This window comes from Cucurbita moschata, unplaced genomic scaffold, assembly GCF_002738365.1.
Source record: "Cucurbita moschata cultivar Rifu unplaced genomic scaffold, Cmos_1.0 Cmo_Scf00006, whole genome shotgun sequence".
NCBI classification, from domain to species: domain Eukaryota; kingdom Viridiplantae; phylum Streptophyta; class Magnoliopsida; order Cucurbitales; family Cucurbitaceae; genus Cucurbita; species Cucurbita moschata.
In genome coordinates, this window is record NW_019268522.1 from 3282455 (window position 1) to 3295598 (window position 13144).

The 13144-nt window shown below is 37.9% G+C and overlaps 2 protein-coding genes across 6 annotated transcripts; both read right to left on the reverse strand.

Annotated features, from left to right (window-relative positions):
• Positions 1–1924: 1924 nt before the first annotated feature.
• Positions 1925–5593, reverse strand: LOC111444192 (SNW/SKI-interacting protein-like). 5 transcript variants are annotated; one of them, XM_023082191.1, is made up of 3 exons: positions 5313–5593; positions 2533–4358; positions 1925–2205 (listed from the first exon to the last, which is right to left on the reverse strand). In XM_023082191.1, exon 2 carries the CDS (start codon positions 4343–4345, stop codon positions 2534–2536), a length of 1812 nt encoding a protein of 603 aa, XP_022937959.1. In that variant the 5' UTR covers positions 4346–4358; positions 5313–5593; the 3' UTR covers positions 1925–2205; position 2533. The 5 variants fall into 5 exon arrangements, with proteins under 5 accessions (XP_022937959.1, XP_022937956.1, XP_022937957.1 ...); XM_023082188.1 differs by having other exon boundaries at positions 1925–2235; XM_023082189.1 differs by lacking the exon at positions 1925–2205 and adding an exon at positions 2362–2462 and having other exon boundaries at positions 2520–4358.
• Positions 5594–6589: 996 nt separating this feature from the next.
• Positions 6590–12347, reverse strand: LOC111444285 (RNA-binding KH domain-containing protein PEPPER-like). Its single transcript, XM_023082328.1, has 6 exons — positions 11872–12347; positions 10723–10963; positions 8965–9113; positions 8621–8875; positions 8122–8316; positions 6590–7082 (listed from the first exon to the last, which is right to left on the reverse strand). Exons 1-6 carry the CDS (start codon positions 12250–12252, stop codon positions 6891–6893), a joined length of 1413 nt encoding a protein of 470 aa, XP_022938096.1. The 5' UTR covers positions 12253–12347; the 3' UTR covers positions 6590–6890.
• Between the last annotated feature and the right edge of the window lie 797 nt (positions 12348–13144).

The window sequence follows — 13144 nt, forward strand, 5'->3', positions numbered from 1 at the left end:
GGTCCTTCTAGGATCCTTGCAGAATTTCACGAATAAAGCTAACTTAACGAAGTAAAAATATTTCATCTTTAGAGCCGACCAAAGAACGTCGACTAAATGTTCTGATACCAAATGATAAGTGTCAACAATACTGAATTATACTGAGTTTAACAAATATCTTTATTTTCTTATGGCTAAAGTGATCACTTACTTCAGAGCTTAACAAATATCTAATCTAATAAGTTATGTTCGGAATTGTCTAGATATCTTAAACTCGAAGTCTCTAATCTTAGAGTAACCACGTGTACGCATGGAGACCAAAAAATGAGAATATAAAATGTAACGTAAATGATTGGGTAGCTCATTACCGACCTTTATATTTCTAGAGAAGATGCCTTTCTTGATTTATGGGTCATTCATTCAATTCAAATATTTGTATCGATATGCATTAGTATCGATGGGGCAACACAGCGATGGATGATTTGGTAGACAATAATATCGACACAAAGCATAAAATATTCTCTGAAAGGGAACCGATGACTTGATTGAATAAAGAGGATGAAGAAAATTGTAGGCTAAAGTTTCGCTTAGAGAAAATGACATTTATGTACTTACCAAAAACCCAAAAATAATTACTTATGTTTGAATAATACCCTTAAACTTTTGAAAAAGTCTAAAATACCCTTACCGTTATTTTGATTCGAAACTGTTAATATTTTGTTTTAACAATATCTTTGAACTTTTAAGCGGGATTCAAAAAAGTCAAGCTTATACATGCGGTTAAGCTGTATCTTAGCTCTATTAGCTATATTCTTGCCATTCTTGCCACATACGTCAATGGATACTTTTGGAGGATGTTGATGGTCTTTCATTAGTATCTTATACATGCGGTTTCGCGACCATTTTACCTTCATCAACAAAGATTTGTTTCTATCGTATATCTTAAGAAAGTCGACTAACTCTACATTTCACCAAGGCTAATAATATTCATCTTCAAACTCGAGATATAATGTATAAGCTAATAATTTTGATTCAGTAGAATTATTATTTGACATTTGAAAAAAAAAACTAAATAAAAATACCTCTAAATTTGGTATCTTATCTCAAAAATGTTTTAATATTTAAATAATTCTTTTAAACTTAAAAAAAGTCTAAAAAAAATACCCTAAACTTTTAAAAATGTTCAAAAATACTATTATCATTAGTTTTAAATGGAAATGGTTAAGATTTTGTTTCAAAAATATTAAAAGGGTTTCAAAAAAGTCAAGCTTATTGCTCACATTCTACCCGTAAGTTTGACTTTGCTTAAAATTCTTCACTTCAAGCAACTCCACCGTGCAGGCTTAACCTTTGCTAGGGTCTTGACGTTGCTTGAAATTCTTCACTTCAAGCAACTCCTACATGCGCTTAACCTTTGCTAGGACCTTGGTGAGAATATATGCACACTGCTCTATAGTGTTTACAATGTCTTCTTCATAAGAAAGTTTAATTCCACACCATGCAATTTCTTCTGCTTCTCTCTACTACGTAGGAACTTCATCATCTTGTAAGGTACTTCTTTGTTTTCCAAGGTACTCCTTTGTTTTGCAACCTTCTTTTTAAGCCGTCTCTAGGCTTATTTAGTTGAGATGGTAAGTTTAATGTCCCATTTTTCTTACGCCCTAGTGGCCTTCCTCGAGGCCTTCTAGGTTGAGATGATAGAGATGATAAGTTTAATGAAACACACCGACTTGTGGGTTGGTCTTCATTGGTTGAAGTAGTCTCTGGTTTCTTCTTGGCTCTATTCTTCGGTTCCTTTTTCTCCCAACCCACCACCAACTCTAATGAATACTTTCGGAGGATATTGATGATCTTTTATTAGTATCTTATACATTCGATCCCACGCCCATTTTACCTTCATTAACAGGACTTTGTTTCTGTCGTATCTTAAGGAACGAGTCGACTAACCTTCTTCCGTCATTTGATCAAGGCTAATAATATTCATACTTCAAACTCAAGATGTAATATGTTTTGGCTAATAGACGTAGATCGTTGTTCTTACACTAGAAAAAGATGAATCCTTTGCCTTGGATCGGTACAATTGATCCATCACAAAGTTTCATGTTTCCAATGAAATTCTCATCAACCTCCTTGAACTTTGCTTGATCTTCGATCATGTGGTTGCTCGCGTCGTTGTCTAGGTACCACATGCTGGTCTCCATTTGGTCTTCTTATTTGCAAGGAGATCTACCATTTTCATGAGACAATTGTTTTATCCAACATTTTATTGTCAAAGAAACTCAATCAATTTATCTGCATCCCAACTATTCTCGAGAGATGAATGTTAACAAAACTTGTGATCCTAAAAGCTAAGTGACTATCATGACTTAGAACTCATTCCCGAACACAAGAATAATAGCAAAATCAATAAAGGGTGCAAACAAATATATTTCACCAGAAAGTACAGCCCAAATGCAATACCACTTGAGAAAATTACTGAAATTCTTTATAGATAGAAGAGAATCCGAAGTGTTAATATAACTCAAATTCATGATGAAATTGATAGCATTGTACCTTAATGGCCTCTTTCAAATCCAATGCGAGTTCTACCAGAGCCGCCACCCTCATAGCCATCTCGCATTGATGAACCTGCACCAGCTCTCATTGTCCCACCAGCGCCAACTTTATCCATAGTTTTCTTACCTTTCTTCACTTCTGTCAAGAACTGATCGAGTCCGAATGGATCGGCTTCTTCAACCTCTCTCTCGAACTCAACTGGCCTATCTCTAGGTCCAGACCTTTCCGCTGTGCCTGAAAACTTCTTGTCTGGTTTGAAGCGATCGGTTTTCGTTATCTTGTCTAACTGTTCGTCAGCACCTCCATACATATCAGAATCAGCGTCCTTTTTAGGTCGGTAAAGGGTTGAAAGAGTAGGCTGAGCGGTAAATAGGCCCTTGTCGTATATGTTGTATTGATCGTCATTGGCAAATCCGGAGTCCATTCCTTTATCTTGGTTAAATAGCCTCTGGTCATACATAACCTCCCCTTCTCGACATGCTCCGGTCGAAGCCATACCAAGTGCAACCTTCTCGCTGATATCACGATCTCTGTCTCTTGTAATCTTACTCTTCTTTCCCATTGCTGCGTCTTTAGCCTCCAACCTTCTTTCCCTCTCCCTCTCCCGACGTCGCTCCTCACGAATCTTCTCCCGCTGCAACCTCTCTTCCCTTTCCTCCCTTGTTTCCTTCGGTAAATTCTTCTCGGTTTCTCTGACACGTTCGAAGTCCCCTTTCATCTCAGAAGTATCTACTGCGTCCCTCTCAGATGAATAATGAACAGAAGGAGGTGCAGCTCCGGTTCTCTCAGACCGAGCTTTCTGAGCCAATGCTCGAAGCTCCAACTCCTTCTTCTCCTTTTGTTTCATAAGCATTTCTTTCTGAACCTTAGATCTCATAGCAACTGCTTCTCTAGCTTTCTGTTCTGCAACATACAGTGCTTCTGATAGCTTTGCAAAGTTATCATTGATTTGAACTTCTTGAAGGCCTCTCCCATCAGCTGCAAGGCGCTTGTCAAGTGGAATTGTATACCCTTTTGGATTCTTCCAATTTGAAATACAAGGTGGAATCTTCCAATCCTGTTGATCCTTCACCGTGACGGGACGTGGAGGAGAATGCATAACAGGCACCGGAGGAGACCCCGAAGCTTTAGGAACACGTTTGTGCTTGAACTTCGGAGGCTCAATCGGATCTACAGGCATCTCCACCATTCTAATTATTCTCTCCTTGGCGCCCGAATTAAACGCAGCCGATTGCTGAGACGGCTTATACTTGATAAACTTCGAATCCATTGATTGTTTGGTTACATTCTTGGGCTGTGCTGCACTCAATCTTACATTTACTATCTTCTCAAGTGCAGATTTCGTTTCCTCAGTTGTTTCTTCAATCTCTTTCTGCAACTCATCATCTTCATCACTCACTTCATCATTTTTCAAAAACTTCGGAATAAGATCTTTATGTTGCGAATACACAATCTTCCTAGAATTCTCATTCTGCTTGACAATAGCATCATACGCAACATTTCCATGCGCATCAACCGTAACAGGAAGGATCTTCGTTCCAGGCTTCGACGATCTATCTCTACCCATATCAAGTGGGTATTGAGCAATGTGAATCTCTGGAAAAGCACCACCATCACCGAAATCCTCAACTCTCCTTGGAACAAATCCCCCACGCTTCATGTAAGGCGGCACCGGATTCGCCTTGACAACAGAAGCTTGCTCTGTTTCTAAGGAACTAAACCGCTGCTTGAACCATGGATCATTTGAATGATCATAGTGTGTTACAGTGGTTGACTTAACAGCAGGAAGAAGGTCTTTCAGAGTTGCCATGACTTTAAACTACCTAAAAGAACCAGAAAGACAGTGAAAAACTAATTGGTCTAAGAAATATGAAATGTTATCTCAAGTGTTTAAGAAAGGCAACAAACATCATGATCCAAATTAGTACCAACCCATAGTTTCAATGCCGTAATTTAACATCTCTTACAAACACGGTGGTAGTAATAACAACTCTCTAGCATAACAACTCTCTAGCATGGTATGATATTATCCACTTTGAGCATAAGCTCTCATGGCTTTGCTTTGGACTTCTCCAAAAAGCCTCGGAGTGCTATGATATTGTCCACTTTGAGCATAAGCTCTCATGGCTTTGCATTGGACTTCTCCAAAAAGCCTCGGTGTGCTACGATATTGTCCACTTTGAGCATAAGCTCTCGTGGCTTTGCTTTGGACTTCTCCAAAAAGCCTCAAGAGTGCTATGATATTGTCCACTTTGAGCATAAGCTCTCGTGGCTTTGCTTTGGATTTCTCCAAAAAGCCTCGGAGTGCTATGATATTGTCCACTTTGCATCTTGATCCAAATTAGCACCAACCCAAAGTTTCAATGCCGTAATTTAACATCTCTCACAAACACGGTGGTAGTAATAACGACTCTCTACCATAATCTATTGTCCACTTTGAGCATAAACTCTCATGGCTTTGCTTTGGACTTCTCCAAAAAGCCTCGGAGATGTATTCCTTACTTATAAACTTATGATCATTCCCTATATTAGCTAATGACGGACTCCATCCAACAATCCTCAACACAAGGGGACTTTAAATTAAAGAAACCCTAAATTCACCTAAGTACAAACAAAACCAAAAATGAAGAATCTGAAAACATCACAGGACAACAAATCACAACCCGTAAACGAAAACGAAACAAATCAAACAAAAGAAAAACGGTGCAGCTAGATTAAAAAAAAACAACCCAAATTATTCATATCCAACAAGTTTAAGAGAAAGAGAGAGATGATACCCTAGAAATCGCAGAAGATGCAGAAGTGAACCGGAAAATCACAGAAACAGTGATTCGAGTAGGTGAGAGACTAACAGAAAAGGATGGGTTAACAGTGATTCCGAGACAGGAAAATCGAGAAAAGGCGAAACTGGAGTTTGTAGCTAATGGAGAAGTTATGAAGAGGGAGATAGTGAAGGGGAAGCTTCAAATAGGGTTAAGGACAGATCGGAGAGAAAGAAAGACGGCATGGAGGAGTTTGGATTTGCAGAGAAGGAGCGAGGACGACAGGGTTCGAACGAGAATCCGGCGGGTTAAAAAAGAAAAAACGGGGAACGAAGGATATCGGGTCAGACAGTCGGGTCGGGTCGGGTCGTTTTTAAAAAAAAAAAATTTGATTTTATAGCAAAAAAAAAAAATGATCAAATTTGTTTGAAACCCATTGTTTTTTTTTGGGAAATTAAGACTAAGTTTGATAATAATTTTGATTGCCTTGTAATTTTTTTAGGCTAAATTCATAAAAATATTCAATTATTTTAAAAGTTTCAAAATATATATTTTTTTTTTCGACATGGTCATGTTATTTACTTTCTTATTTCCAAGAGTGGAGACTATTCTCGCATACCCAATAGAGATTCTTTCGAACACTTTGAGGAAAATTTTCAAAGTTGACATAGAATTGCTCAAAACAAAGCACACTTAACTTTAAAGTTCCTATAATTGAACCACCGAAAAAGAATGTGAACTTTGTTGATATAAGTAATAACTTTCCATTCTTATAAATTTTTCTTAATCATTATATTCTCAAGGTCACTTTTAATTCTTAATATTGCATATCTAGTCGGATAGTCTCCCAACCTTGAACTAATTTCCACATAACCCTAATGTTCGATTAACCAATACGAAGAACCCTCATTTTCCCTAATTCATAACCAATTGAAACTCGACATAAATAGATTGTAAAAGTAATTTCAGTACGAATACAACAAATCGAATGAATAAACATAAAATCAAATCCAAATCCAACTTAACTCAAGGAAGATAAGAATATGAAGGAATGATGTTCCAATGGTTCCATTCCAACCACAGAGGGTTTAGATTCTTTGTTCTCAAACGAATGTGAAATAAGAAGATGAATGAGATTCTAATTACAATTGCAGGCTTCTCTCCATTCTAAATTTTTTTAGAGAAAGAAAAAACATGTATAATAATGAAACTGAATTTATTATCTTAGATAAAGTATGTACGATTTCAACCAAGAACTCGAAAGTTCGAATGCTCCACATTGTTAGAACGTGTTGAACTAAAAACTAAATACTTTTAAACTTCAAACTTTAGGATGACCTGAAGTGACTAATAAGAAGAACCTACTCACAAACGAATACATCGACACAGAAAAAGAAGGGAAAAGAAAACGTAAGACGAATCTACTCAGCTAAATCAGTTTCGATATGCAAGAGGGTAAAATGTTTTTTTAACTACTTTAGGCCGACTTTACAAGAACTACCTTCCAACATGATTCATTCATCCTCTTAACAGACAAGAATTAATACGATGCGTCTCAAATCCGAGTGGATATGAATCTGCAGATCAGTCAATTTAGAGCCTGAAGGTACTGTACCCTCCTAACCCAGATGACCCATAACCACCATATGATTGTGATGATAAAGAGGATGGAGTGTAGGATGAACCTGAAGCACCCAACTGGGAGTATGATGACCTCAAGCCTGTGGTGTCTAGCCTGCCATAGCTGCTGCTTGTTACTGGTTCCTTAGGGCCACTTATTGCTTCCTATAAGTACAATACAAGGAAAACAAAATCATAAATATCAATGTCCACCAGGTACTATTTGCTTGCTATTTTCCTCGAGAATCCTAGTAATCCATAATAATAACCGGAACTATCTATAGTGTAATGAAGCATTGAGGCTAAAACTTTGGCCAAGGAAAGAGTTGCTGCAATGTCCCACCTTGGTTGGGGAGGAGAACAAAACACCCTTATAAGGGAGAGGAAACCTTTTCCTAGCAGACGCGTTTTAAAGCCTTGAGGGGAAGCCCAAAAGGGAAAGCCCAAAGAGGACAATATCTGCTAGCGGTGGATCTGGGCCGTTACAAATGGTATCAGAGCCAGACACCGGACGATGTCCCAGCTTTCTCGCTGTTCCCTGAAGGGGAGTAGACACGAGGCGGTGTGCTAGTAAGGACGTTGGGCCCCGAAGAGGGGTGGATTTGGTGGCGGTCCCACATCGAATTGGAGAAAAGAACGAGTGCCAGCGAGGACGCTGAGCCCTGAAGGGGGGTGGATTGTGATGTCCCACATTGGTTGGGGAGGAGAACAAAACACCCTTATAAGGGAGTGGAAACCGGATTTGGTGGCAGTCCCACATCGAATTGGAGAAAGGAACGAGTGCCAGCGAGGACGCTGGGCCCCAAAGGGGGGTGGATTGTGATGTCCCACATTGGTTGGGGAGGAGAACAAAACACCCTTATAAGGGAGTGGAAACCTTTCCCTAGCAGACGCGTTTTAAAGCCTCGAAGGGGGGTGGATTGTGATGTCCCACATTGGTTGGGGAGGAGAACAAAACACCCTTATAAGGAAGTGGAAACCTTTCCCTAGCAGACGCGTTTTAAAGCCTTGAGGGGAAGCCCGAAAGGGAAAGCCCAAAGATGATAATATCCGCTAGCGGTGGATCTGGGCCGTTACAGTTGCACAATGAAATATAAGTAACTTTTTGCATGACATGGGAAACAGAGTATCGCAGCGCAACGCTATGGACCGTAACAAGCAATAACCAGAAAGTTAATAGTCAAACGGGGAAATTAAATATTACCTGAATTAATTGTTGAGCCATCTGAACTTGTGAGGAAGTGCCTTTTATTTCCACAGTGATTTCATCCGGTAATCCCCTGCTCTCTTGTATGGTTAAGATTGCACCACTATTGCGACGGATGAATGCGATATTTGCTCCTCCAACCCCAATGATGTCCTCAGCATAAGATAACGGGATCTGCATTGTCTGCGTGACCTGACAGGAACCACAAAGAGGTGACTCGGTCAAAGATGATAAAGACGAACTCGGTAACTACTGTGTGACCCCACGGCCTCCATTCAGCATTATGCTAAATAATACTTGTATGCAATATGCCAAACATTTTGGACATAGTGTTTCCAAGCCACGATGGACATGTAAAGCTAACAAGCTTCCAGCTTGTCTGGACATCAAGACTGGAAAAAGAAAAATGGACATGCAATGATGGTATAGTTTGCAGCCTCACAAGGCCTGAGTCAACATAGACCATTTCCTTCAACCAATAACTACATATACCAACCTGAGTGACAATAGGCACACCGGAGCGACCAACACCTGATGATCGAATTGCAGGAAGCACTCGATCTGGTCCATAGAGAGAAATACCAGAGGATGAAATATGAGAATCAAGATGAGTTTCTCGGTCAAGAAACAGAGATTCTCTTTTTGAAGATGGAGGATACTCGGTGGAGATTACACTTTGAGATGCAGAAAGAAGTGAGGACTTGTCAGCCCAGGAATCCGTTTGGCGATCTTGTGAGGCAGGTGTATTGAACTATTAAAAAAAAGTTGCAACAATTCATTGGCAGTCCTAAAATATGATAAAAGAGGAGGTTGAACATAACCTAAGAGGAAAAAACTTACACTCTTTTCAAATAGAGGAAGAACACTATGATCAACTAAAAACTTCCTTAGGTGGCCCACCACTGCCTCTAGAGCCTTGAGAACCTTTAAGGTTTCTCCCTGCAATTCCACCATTCTCTCATCCGGACCAGCATAGAATGGCATCTCATCTGCAAGCATCGAATGTAGATGAGTAAGGGAATATTCAGAGAGTAATCATAGACGAATGACTATAGTAGGAAATGTATTATTATCTCAGAACATTATTATTTGCTTGCAGCTGTCGACTGAATCTCAAGGCTTGAAGTTAATAGTCATCATACTTGGTTACTTTGATTTATAACAGCATAATTGAGGAAAGAAATAACACTTATTTTATCTAACTATTGTCATGTACTTTTAGTTTTAGGTCATCTTTACCATATAACAGCAACAGAAAGATGTTGGTGAATCAGAGATTAAGTAAGCTTCTCTAAGGTTAGCGGACACTAGGTTGACATGCCACCTATACTAACAAGTTCAAATGTGGTGACAAGACTACCGTCTACTGAGAAACATTCCTAGGGATGAATGGGACTGAAATTTTTCTCAAGTTTATTGGCCATTAGGGGAATGGATTCACAATTTTATTGAGAACAAATTGTGAATCCATTACCCTAACGACCAATAAGCTTGACAGTTGGTATCAGAGCCACACTTTGTTCTCAATAGATTCAACTGTCATTGGTCTTTCGCTAGTTGACAATAGACTTGTACGAATACTCCCTTTCACCCGGTAGTTTCTACTCAAATGATTTTGTTTTGTTGTTTGATTTGAACAAAAGACACATACGAAAGATCATGGAAATTCTTCTTCGCTTTCATTACCAACTCTAATCCTTCAAACCAAACATGTCAAAATAACACGATAGATGCCTTTTTTCAATGGGCTAATGAATAAAGGGAGTTTTGACCTCAAGGGCCCTTCTCCTTTGGGGAGAAACATGGTAAGCTCTTACCATTAAGGAAGCTCAATCAGACAACCAATGAGAAGGGGTTTCTTTTAACCAATAGGAACCTTAAAAGGTAAAGTTGTAATCCCCATCGACACCAATGATCCTCTTAGATATTAGTATTTTCTTTAAGGACTCACTGTCTAGTCATTGAGACGAGTACTTACTTTGAAGATGAACTCCTAACTTGGCCACAATTGGAGACTAATTGCTTATGTGGAAGGGTGGCCTAACACTGCTCTTTCAGTATTCTGTCTCTACGAACTATCCAATTCTAAACTCTAATATAGAAAAACTTGTGAGGTTGCAATCTTGCAATGAGGCATCCCAAATTTCCACTTGTTACAAATGTATGATCCCAAAATTAAGGGAGAGCAAACAACCAATCTTCCTAACCAAATCACCCCTCTGGTCGAATAGTTGACCAATACAGAATTGGAGTGAGATCAAAAGGGTTAAAGAATAACGACTATGTACCTTATCATAAACACTGAACAAACCAAAGCTTAGTAAGGTGGATCAATTTTTACTAGACCCATTTGCATTTCTCACAATGATGGGAGTTTTCTGTTGATCTCCTGGTTTCTTTGGGACATTATTATTCTTTAGAATGATCCTTCCCTTGTTGTGAGGTTTTTAAGTGTGTGCTTAATAGTCTTTCCCTCAACAATAGCCTTCCTGATGTCTCTAAAATTTAGCTATCAGGTAGATTTCATGTAGCTAAGTCCAAAACCGATCAGTAAAAGAGCCTGACAAGTGAAGTGAAATACAGAGAATGAAAGCATACCTCCTGATAAAACTCTCACAGAAGCCCCTGTACTCTCCTGTATAGATTTGATTAATGAACCCTGCTTTCCAATTAGATTGATTGCTTGAGTTGATGCCACCAGTAACCGGACTGAACAGAACGAAGCTTTAGCCTCATCTTCATTCTCAGAAAATCCAGACACACGTTTAAAGACTCTTAAAACTGCATCCATTGCAGGGGAAAAGGGTGCCTCAGGCTCTTCTTTTCCTGAAATTAGCACCTGAAGTAAACATTAAACATTAAAAGCTGAACGAACAAGATCTCCTACTCAAAAGAAATTGTACAAGAATGCATCCAAAATTTTCTTTCGAATCAAAGTGAAGCATCCAAAAATGGTATTGCAACAACCTTCTAAAAGGAAAGGTTATACCTCTGATCTATATATATTACAGTTCTTCACTGAACCTAGTCACAACACTTGGGCACTCCTCTAAGTATAAGGTGCATAATCTTAAATAAACCAGTAAACACAATAATGTAAAACCAGCCTATCCAAAAACAACAAGATTATGGAAGTTAATAGACAGATCGCTGTCATATTTTGCCTCAAGTCTTTATTCTTTTTCAATTGAAAACCGGGGTTTCCTTGAAAATTTTAAAGAAAATACAAGGGCATGCAAAGAAAAAGAACCCACAAGAAGAGCTCAAATAAAACCTAAACTATGTGGGGGGAAAAACTCCATAATAACCAAGCCTAACAAATAATTATAGTAAAAAAAAATCAAAATGTTCATAAAAAAAAAACCCTTTTGCCTCCCAAATCTAACCCTACTTCTAAGTGATAAGAGCATTGCGCCACCATGGAACAGACCTCAATTCTGTAATATATGTTCCTTTCGACCACAAGAAGTTCCATTTATACAACTACTTGACCTATTATCGGACGGCAGCTGTGAAAGAAGTGAGAAATAGTTTTTATGACTAACTAGTATAAAATTGATGGAACCAGCCAAAGATGGAAGAACGGCCTTGGTTTTCTGGAAACCTGAGGGCACGAAAATGGAGATATTTTTAGACTATGAATCATTTAATCCAGTTTAATTATTCATCGAGAGACAAATAGACCATGAGTAACAAAGCCATTTCTATTGCTAAATAAATTAATTAATTTTAAAAAAAAACACTCACGACGCGATCAGGAGTGCCAACAGCACCATCAAGAACACGAATTCTAGCCCTAGTTTCCTCACAGATCTTCTTGATAAGATCGCCCCTGCGCCCAATAATGCTGCCGACTTTAACGACCGGTACAATAAGCCGGAAGACGCAGTCTCCGGGCCATCCAGGCCACTTTTTATCGGAAGCGCCAGCATGATTGGGACTTTCGTGAGGTAAAGAATCCGAAGCGGGAGCCGATAAATAGTCTTGGTTAGAGGGATCAATGCCGGATTCGGCGCCACTGGCTTCCGTAGAGTCCGGTTCGGGAGCAGCTTCAAAGGCAAGTTGGGCGCTGGAATTGAGGGCGTCGGCATCAGTGGAGCCATTCTCTGTAGTTGTGTTGGTGGCCATGGAGGAAGATGAAGGAGGAGGAAGAAGTTAGGGTTAAGATTTTCAGAGGTTTAAAGAGGACGAAGGAAGAGAGAAAGGAAGTAAGGAAATGCATGTTTTTTTTTTCTTTTTTCTTTTTATTTTGGTAAATTATTGAAATAATAAAATTTAAAAACTAATGACAAAAACTACCGTTGCTCTTATGTAAAGATTTTATTTTTAAAATATCCATAAATTTATTTTAATAATATCCGAATTTAATTAAAAATATCTCTCTCTCAAAAATATCTTTAAATTTTAAAAAAATTAATTTATTTTAATTAATTTTTTATTTTTTTCTAAATAAATGCTCTTAAATTTTCAGAAGTATTTTTAGTGCGTTTAATTTTTAAAATTAATATTAAAAAATTTAAAAATAATCTATGAAATATTGATAGACTTTTTCATCCATATATATTGACTGTAATAATTTTTTTTTTTTAAGGTTAAGAGCGTTAATATTACTTTTAAAATTTCAGGTATATTTTTTAATTTTATAGGTTTTTTTTTAAGAAATATAATATATTAATTAATTAATTCGTTCAATAATATTTTTAAAACAAAATCAAAGTTAAAAGATATTAAAGAATTCTTAAAAAGTTGAAAAATATTATTGAAATTTAAAAAAATTCGAACTTTATTTTTTGAAAAAAATACAAAATTTATAAATATTTTTATTAATTAATCTTATTATCTTCCGCTTTCAATTGAACAAATAATTTAACTTATTTGGTAAAATTATTATTCAACGTTTCAAATGCTCTCGTACATCTCTTCTTTCATTCTCCAATCTCTTGCTTCTACGTAGGGCCTTCCTCAAATGATGCCCAATGTTCGACCACCACAATCGACACATGTTACCATCCTAAAATGT

What these genes read in the sequence shown, in the direction of transcription:
- LOC111444285 (XM_023082328.1), bottom strand. Translation starts at nt 12,252, where the DNA reads ATGGCCACCAACACAACTACAGAGAATGGCTCCACTGATGCCGACGCC. An exon ending in TGTGAGAGTTTTATCAGGAG is followed by an intron (nt 9,114 to 10,722) that starts GTATGCTTTCAT and finishes CGATGCTTGCAG; the next exon opens with ATGAGATGCCATTCTATGCT. An exon ending in TTCCTCTATTTGAAAAGAGT is followed by an intron (nt 8,876 to 8,964) that starts GTAAGTTTTTTC and finishes TTTTTTTAATAG; the next exon opens with TTCAATACACCTGCCTCACA.
- LOC111444192 (XM_023082191.1), bottom strand. Translation starts at nt 4,345, where the DNA reads ATGGCAACTCTGAAAGACCTTCTTCCTGCTGTTAAGTCAACCACTGTA.